Consider the following 8240-nt stretch of genomic DNA (forward strand, 5'->3'; position numbering starts at 1 on the left):
TGCATATGCGCCTTAAAAGCAACGGAGAAACATTAAATATGATTAGGCAAAATAAAATACATCGGGAAAATTCATTCAATGAAACGCACTCATGACTGCGGCTTCAAAATAGTCTGCTAAAAAAACAAACCTTTGCGATACCAAAAACTGCGCACGCCTTCACAGAAGAGAATAACTGGTTTGATTTGAAGCGATTTGTATAGTATTTAAATTCGCCTTCAATTACAGTATTATTCAAGATAAATAAAAAATATAAAATCAACGTGAGAATAAATTAAATATTAGCCCCTTGGGTGATTGTTGGACTTTGGAAAGATTTCCCAAATGTAATTGCATGATGAAATTCATATGATGCCCATAATTCGTGATTTTCCATTTATCTTAATTGAGAAGACTGAATAATAATTTGAAACGTAGTAGGAGGAACGCGCGCTGGATCTCCCCTCCCTCTCTCCTCTGTGACGCACGAAGGGAGAGGAAAGGGGTACCTCTGAAACGAATGAAGTGGTGAAGGGGATAATGTAGTGAGCAAGGGGAGGCGTGTCAACAATCAGGGACTCACTTGGATGCAGGGGAACATCTTGACGAACACATGGAAAGGAATCGGATTAATTACCAAGCGCCAAGGAACCGAAGCAAAAGGGGACAGCAGCTCCTTGCGGTGCCAAGGTTCTGCTATATGGCTCCTGAATGAATCGGGATACGAAAAGCCGCTGGGTGCAAAGGCAAGGTTTGGACAAACCTCGACGGATGTCGTCCGCCAAAATGCAAGGTCTCAGCTCCAAAGCGCACGCCTTTTCCGTCGAAGCGCTGGTGGGGAAACCCTGCAAGAGGATGAAAGCGTCGGAGGAACACGTTTCAAGTTCACGTGGACACACCGACACTAACGCGAGCATCTTCTCTGGTGAGGAACATACAAAATTTAGAATGGATTTTTCTAAAATGATTTAACTAAAATTGAAATAGGACTATTTTTTTTCAAAAAGGTAAAACTTTTAAATAAACTTTCCTAACTGTTAATGGCATTACGAAAATAGTTGTCAAGTAGCCTAAACAGTAAAACGCGTGATAAAGGAGAAAATGGTTTCGCTTGCAGGATCGACTGAGTGCCCGCTCACCCAGACCCATAAAGAGGATTTTCAGATCACGGAGGCCGAATCGGCCGTGTTATCGAGCAAGCCCAAAGAGAATGAATGCACTCCGCAAAGAGAGGTGCTTGTTGAGCTGCAGGGCTCAGAGCTCTGGAAGAGATTCTTTGAGATCGGCACCGAAATGATCATCACCAAAGCTGGAAGGTAATCAGCTTTTGATAAATAAAAAGTCATTGGCCTATAAGAAAGCGCGTGCACAAACCTACACTACTTCCCATAATTGATATGTCAACACGTTAGAGACATGAACCCAAAAACAATTATAATACAATATGTAACAATTTCTCTGGTAATATATTGAACAGTGCGTCTGCTTAAAAATAAAAAGTGAAAAGGGAAGGGGGGGGGGGGGGTAATTGACAAGTCACACTAAATGGCGTCAAGTGATCACAAGAAATATTTTGCAGGTTTAATGCGTAATTCTATCGAGTTTGAAACAGAATTTAAAGAGCATAACGCAAATATAGCCTATATAAATTGATGGTGCAAGTCGTTAAGTAAAACACAGTTGTCTTTTGAAAATGGATAAGGCCTATGGGTTGAGGTCATATTACATTTAATTTCAGGTCATATTAAATTTAATATCAGGTCATATTAAATTTAATTTTAAATTCACTCACTTTTAATTATTCATTTATTTATTATTTTATTTTATCAAATGCATATTCGAACTATAGTCAGTATAGTCTACAATACGAACCGCATCTATACAGTTCTCCATACTTTTATTTCCGCTGAAATGAGTTAAAGCCTTACCTAACTGAAAGCTGGGTTCCGTTAATTTAATTACCGAGAAAACAGGTCATAAATCTGGGGAGTGCTGATGTCCCACACAGGGCCCCCGACCTGAACGTTTGATCTGAATTTTGGTCGTAACACCCAGAGCGAAAAGAAGAAAAGTGTGTATGTATGTGTGTGCGTGTATATGTATATTTATATATGTATAATTGCATATTGCATTTTTCCCTCACACCAGGAGAATGTTTCCATCCGTTCGCGTCAAAGTGCGGAATCTGGACCCATGCCAGCAGTATTACATCGCAATGGACATCATGCCCGTAGACTCTAAACGTTATAGGTTTGTTTATAGTTGACGATATATAATCAACTGTTCAATTGCGAGTGGGTATCTTTGTGCGCGCGTGTGTGTGTGTGCGTGCGCGTGCGTCTGAGAAAAAAAAAGTATGTTCATTTTTTCATATATTAATGCATGCAAGTACATTAAAGAAATCGATATGTTATATTAGAGACAGTCACCGCAGAGAAAATTTGTCTCTCGCAACAATTCAGTACTTCGACATGGCAATCTTAAATGTGTTTCTATAGAAATAGATATAAATATAAAATAATGATATACACCCCCTAGGTATGTTTACCACAGCTCGCAGTGGATGGTGGCTGGAAACACAGACCATTCTTGCATCTCACCAAGGCTCTATGTGCACGCGGACTCACCGTGCGCGGGCGAGACGTGGATGCGTCAGGTGATCAGCTTTGACAGAGTAAAACTCACCAACAACGAGATGGACGACAAGGGACATGTAAGTAAACTGTGACCCAAACAACACAGAGATCTAGGAAACAACCTACTGGCTCTTATAGAAATGAGTCTAAGTTTGGTTTCTTTTTTTGTGTACTTTATGGGCAGAGACTAAAATTTGGGATTCTTAACCACCCTCTAATATTTGAAATCAAAACAGCAAAAGAAAGAGGTTTTTTTTTTCCACATGATCTTAATTAGCCAATTCTTATGAAATTAATCTAAAAAAAACAGTCAGGAAGATATATTAGTTGTAGAAAGTAACACGTCATTGCAACCCTTCATTTAAAAAATATATTTCATTTCATTAGTATTGAGATTTTATGTTGACCAATTCAATATGTTGATTTTTGTGTTGACGGCCGGAATGGCCAGAGGACGGGTCCTTATATTTTCTTAATTAAGAACAACTTTGGTCTCTCCTTTTTTAATGTGTGGCTCCTTAATGCAGGATTTAAAAAAAAAAAAAAGCAGATTCATTGATTCTGAATTCTAATACAAAATTACATCTCAAGATAACAATAAATGAGCAAAGAAAGAATTAGGCAACTGGTAGGATTTCAAAATTATACAACAATCAAACAAATGCAATTTGTGGAAATTTCCGTATGTGTAATGATTCAACTTAAAGATTTGTTACAGTGGAAGTTAGATGTTTCATTTTCAATTAGAAATTTAATTAATCAATTTATTATTTATTGGTTTTTAGATTTTTAACTCAACTCTAAAATTTTCAAACTCGAAATCATGAACACAACATTGTTCTTAATTTTAAAACTATTGTCCCATAATGATCAGAGCCCTGAATAAGCTCCAAATTTATTATTTTCTTTGGTAGAACTGCAGTTTGGGAATTCAACCAACTTAAATGGCCAACAAAATAGTCAAATTTATATATTCTCAGAGGATTTTTAACTTACATATGAATTTATTATTTGAAGCAAAGTTTGCCGTATGTGTTGACAATCAGCAATACTCGTCTAAGCAAATGACTGTTGTTGTACTCTTTAACAGAGTTGAATGTTGATGAATGATTTTGCTTTTTCTGTTATGATAAATCAAGTTGTCTGTCTTCCTTCACTTTTCTATTTGCCTCATTTCCATTTCTAAACTCGATCACTTTAACTACTCAGAAAGGAGGGGTATTTTTTCCGCTATTTTTTGAAACATTGTTATACCATAAGTATACTATAAGATCTGCATGTTCTCATTTCCATGTTGTGTTTAAGTTACAGAAATCAGAGCTACTGTATGATAGCACCTTCTTTTGATCCAGATAATTCTACAGTCCATGCATAAGTACAAGCCACGCGTGCACATCATCCAGCATGACCCGAGGATGGATTTGTCCCAGATCCAGTCGTTGCCGGCCGAGGGAGTGTTCAGCTTCTCCTTCCCAGAAACCGAGTTCACCACCGTCACAGCCTATCAAAATCAACAGGTAACACTCGCTGAAACAGCGAGATTCAATTGTGTGCTCAAATGGTCTGCAGAGTAATTAAATAGAAAAGTTTTATGCAACCCAGTTTGATTTACAATTTGAAAAAAAAAAAATCCCCGTCCTACCCGTGCCAAATATATTCCAAAAGCAGATGTCCAGTGATTATTGTGCTGATTCAGTCAGCAGCTCTGGTTTATCTGACCTTACCAAGTTTTAATCTGCAGATCTTGAAGGTCATGAGGCCCACGTCCATGTCGTAACATCATAAAATGTCCTGGATTTCAGTGGCGCCGTTTGCTCATCGGGAGTGTGTGTGTTGGCGTGTGTGTCCCTGTGCAGTGGAGTCGACCCTAATCTTGGTTATTTTCCTTCAGTAACAAACGTCCGCCACCAGGATTCACTTTTACGATCGGTTTGATATTATTACAGAAACTAAAGAGCGGGGTGGCCAGTTAGGGTCCAGAGCCTATTAAGGCGGTGAAAAAAAATATCCCTGAGAACCATATATAAAACGACAGATCCCTCTGGAGGCTAGTGGGAGATGTTGTCCATCAGTTGGCGTACTCCGCCACTTAGTATGTTGCTGTAATACTGATCTTGTTGCTTAACTACAATTTATTCAAACTAACACATCTTCTCTTCATGTCTGGGCAAGATCACAAAACTGAAGATTGACAGGAACCCGTTTGCCAAGGGCTTCAGGGATCCAGGAAGAAATAGGTACAGCAAGCCTCACATAACATCAACACGTGTTATAGCTGCAGAAAAGACTCCACTACTGGGCCCAAGAGAGACGTTAAGCTGAAGCGCCGAAACGTGACACTATATAAAAGCCTTAAATAAAGTTGGCATGGGCACTGCAGAATGTCACACCTCCCACAGCTAACATTTAAATACCTGGTATTAGGATTTCCCCTATTTCTATAGCTTTTATGTGTTTGTCTTTGTGTGGATAGGGGAGTGTTGGATGGTTTACTGGAGTCTTACCCTTGGAGGACCCCACTCAGCTTGGACTTTAAGCCATTTGCCATTCAGCTACAAGGTACCCATGACTGCAGCTTAAATGATTTCTTCTGGTCTGTCCTTCAAGGCTGTTTTTATTCACGTTGTTTGGCACCTGTCAACAGGAAGCTTAGGGTCCCCAACCGGCACCGCTTCCCCGCTGAAGAGTCTCCTGCCCTTCTCATCTTCATCATCCCTTCTTTCGCTCTCCTGCCAGGACACTGCTCTTCACACTCTTGCATTGCCTTACTACGGAAAAACTTCGACCAGCCCCTCGTTGGCCACCAGAGCCTTCTCCGCCATGGGAGCAGACAGATTCAGATGCCTGCCGCCAGTGTCTCCACTAAAAGACCCCCCACTCTTCTCTATGCTCCAGGGAAAGAAACTTCCCAACTGTCGAGATCCAGATCTCTCTCGATCAAGCCCCCCATGCTTAATACCCTTCCCCAGCCCTCTCAGCCCTCAAAGAGCCGCTTCTTCTTTAATGCCTCATCTGTCAGAAAGTGTTGGCCCATATTGTGTTTACCGTTATAGCTTCCCCTTGAACCCTCAACTCGCAACTATATCCCAACACACCAAACTAGCCGAAGACAACACAGAGGCCCTTCTGCAGCAACCTTCTTGGCATCTGGCCGCCAACCACCGTCTTTGACCGTCTCCAGCTCAAGGAGAGTAACAAGCCAAAGCAAAGTGATGTACAGCACTCGGGGGAAAAAAAACAGACCAAAGACCGAACATCAGAAGGAGTCAAGACAGAGCTGTCACTGAAGGGATTATTTTTATTTAAAAAGAAGATTGAACACTATAACTGTGATGCCCAACAACAAAAACAAACGAACAACCAAACAAACGGACAAACAAAGCAACAAAAAAACAAATCTTAAAGAAATCTCTCCTCACTATATGAATTCAAAAACAAAACTTTACACCTGTTCACTCTAATTAACCAGAGAAATGATCTGCCCGACACATTAGTCTATGCTATACTAATTACATACGCTACATATGTATACCATTAGATTTATATAGAATCACTGCACCACCATTCAAAAATGTAAATTTTAAGCATTTTTCAAAGGATTTTCTACTTTAGTGAATTACTGAAAAATCCAGTTCTGGACTTATTTTAATATGTTACACCAAAGACTGATTAACTAGAGTCAATCAATAAAATCACTTAAATTGCACAAAAAGCTACAATAAAATACCTTAATCCAAAAAAATGCTATCAATCTAGAAAGGGCGACAAAGACATTCCTCAAACCTTTGACAACTTTTGTGTAAAAACTCAGGATAAAATACCTTGATCCAAAGAAATGCTCTCAGACTAGAAAGGGTGACAAAGACATTCCTAAAGCTTTTGACAAAAGTCACAAGAACTTCCAATTCACAAACCATGGTGAGAACCACGACCCACAAATTGAAATAGCATGGACCTAGGCACACAGCAATAACTCACCCAGGAGGTCACAAAGGAACTCAGGACAACATCAAATGAACTACTGGCCTCCCTCACATCCCTCAATGAGGACGAGACGGGCAAAATTTCTGGTTGAAGAGAACTTAGATTCTGCAGCAGGTCAAGGAAAAGAACAGTACAAAGTCAACTTGTGGCTTAAAACAGGGGTGTCAACTCATTTTTTGTTGCGGGCCAAACTGCTGTTTTGAATTAAACCATAGAAATGTTTAATCGCCTCCTCATATATACATATACAATACACAACAAACTGATGGATAATGAGTTTTGAAATCAGAAGCAGATGGCAATTTAGAATTTTGATAGATCTACATATTATAGCAAGCTTCATGAAGGTTGACACGCTTGTTTCGCTTTCGTGGGCCACATAAAATGATGTGGTGGGCCGGATCTTGCTCTCTCCCGGGTGTTGAGTTTGACACCCGTGACTTGAAAAAGTTATTTTTAACCAGAGTGCCAGGGCACATTTGTGTGCCATGAGAACTCTTTCAGTGAACCAGTAGAAACAAGCAAATTTCACTTATTGGGCAAAAAACTAATTTATTCATTCATGTGTTTGTTTGATTATCTTTGACACAGGCAGACAGAACAAATTAATGATCTTATAATAAATGGGAGAAAGTACATATGCCTTTATTTGTGACATTTATGTCTGGTGCTGTGACATTTTTTAAACTTACATTTCTTTGATATCTTAAACATCAAAGTGGGGGAGCATTTTTGAGAAGAGGGCAAAAAACTTTTTCATGGCACTGTACATGGGGATCTTGCTGAAAAATAGTCCAATTAGAACAAAACCCTGAACTAATTACAGGACAAATCAGAAAGGCAAGGAAATGACATACGGTACTCTAATTTTAGAAGACTATTTAAACAAGCACTGGCTCCTCTATAACAGCTGTGTTGTCATTCTTGTCGTTATTACTATGGCGATTCCATAATAGCCAGTAAAGTAATTCTTCTGACACTTTCAAATATTTTCAGAACAAGATATGGAGAAAGTCTGAGACGTCCAGATTGGTCTTAAGGCACACACCCCTCCCTCGAGGGCATCTCGATTTGGCTAAAGCAGGGGAAATGACCTGTTTCCCGACAAACGCTCATAGCCAAACAGCAATTACCTTGTCATGGCTGAGCATGACGGTGAGCTAATGCTTTCTGGACGTGGAAATAGCAGGAAGAAGTTAATTGAAGAATTCAGGCAGGGGATTGCCCGTGTTTGAGCGAGTGGTCAGGTGCGTTGCTATCAAACAGCCTTCCCTTTGTCTGCAGTCACATGTAATCTGGGCTGCTATTTGATACTGTCAGCCATTTCCATGTTTGCCTACGCTGGACAATCAGTTTCAACTCCCAACTAATTCTTGATTTTTCAATTAGACAAATTGCTTTCATACTGGGAGAGCAGAACTTTGCACCTGCCTCCAAAACATGCAGTAATAACACATGCACACATGTGCATGCCTGCACACAACACACACACACACACACACATAGACGCACACTGTGAGCACCTGCTTAGGCTTCAGTATTGATGGTCATATTTGGACATTTTTCTTTCACAACTATAATTCCGTGATGTTTTGACACTGAAATGATGTTTAAACATTAAGATAATACAGTACGGTGAGT

General features: G+C 39.7%; 1 protein-coding gene across 1 annotated transcript; it reads left to right on the top strand.

Annotated features, from left to right (window-relative positions):
- The first annotated feature begins 680 nt into the window (after window positions 1-680).
- tbx22 (T-box transcription factor 22) lies at window positions 681-7335 on the top strand. Its single transcript, XM_088381333.1, has 8 exons — window positions 681-904; window positions 1097-1295; window positions 2128-2229; window positions 2518-2692; window positions 3968-4132; window positions 4788-4852; window positions 5089-5174; window positions 5260-7335. The coding sequence occupies exons 1-8, from the start codon at window positions 691-693 to the stop codon at window positions 5784-5786; spliced, it is 1533 nt and encodes a 510-aa protein (XP_088237459.1). The 5' UTR covers window positions 681-690; the 3' UTR covers window positions 5787-7335.
- Window positions 7336-8240: the final 905 nt, after the last annotated feature.

The sequence above is a fragment of the Syngnathus floridae genome, chromosome 1, assembly GCF_059516105.1.
Source record: "Syngnathus floridae isolate MCC-2025c chromosome 1, RoL_Sflo_1.0, whole genome shotgun sequence".
Taxonomy (NCBI): domain Eukaryota; kingdom Metazoa; phylum Chordata; class Actinopteri; order Syngnathiformes; family Syngnathidae; genus Syngnathus; species Syngnathus floridae.

Bases quoted from the DNA above. Each gene is read 5' to 3' on its own strand.
- tbx22 (XM_088381333.1), top strand. From the start codon at position 691: ATGAATCGGGATACGAAAAGCCGCTGGGTGCAAAGGCAAGGTTTGGAC. The intron at 905-1,096 runs GTGAGGAACATA...TTTCGCTTGCAG, and splicing joins TAACGCGAGCATCTTCTCTG to GATCGACTGAGTGCCCGCTC. The intron at 2,693-3,967 runs GTAAGTAAACTG...CTTTTGATCCAG, and splicing joins AGATGGACGACAAGGGACAT to ATAATTCTACAGTCCATGCA.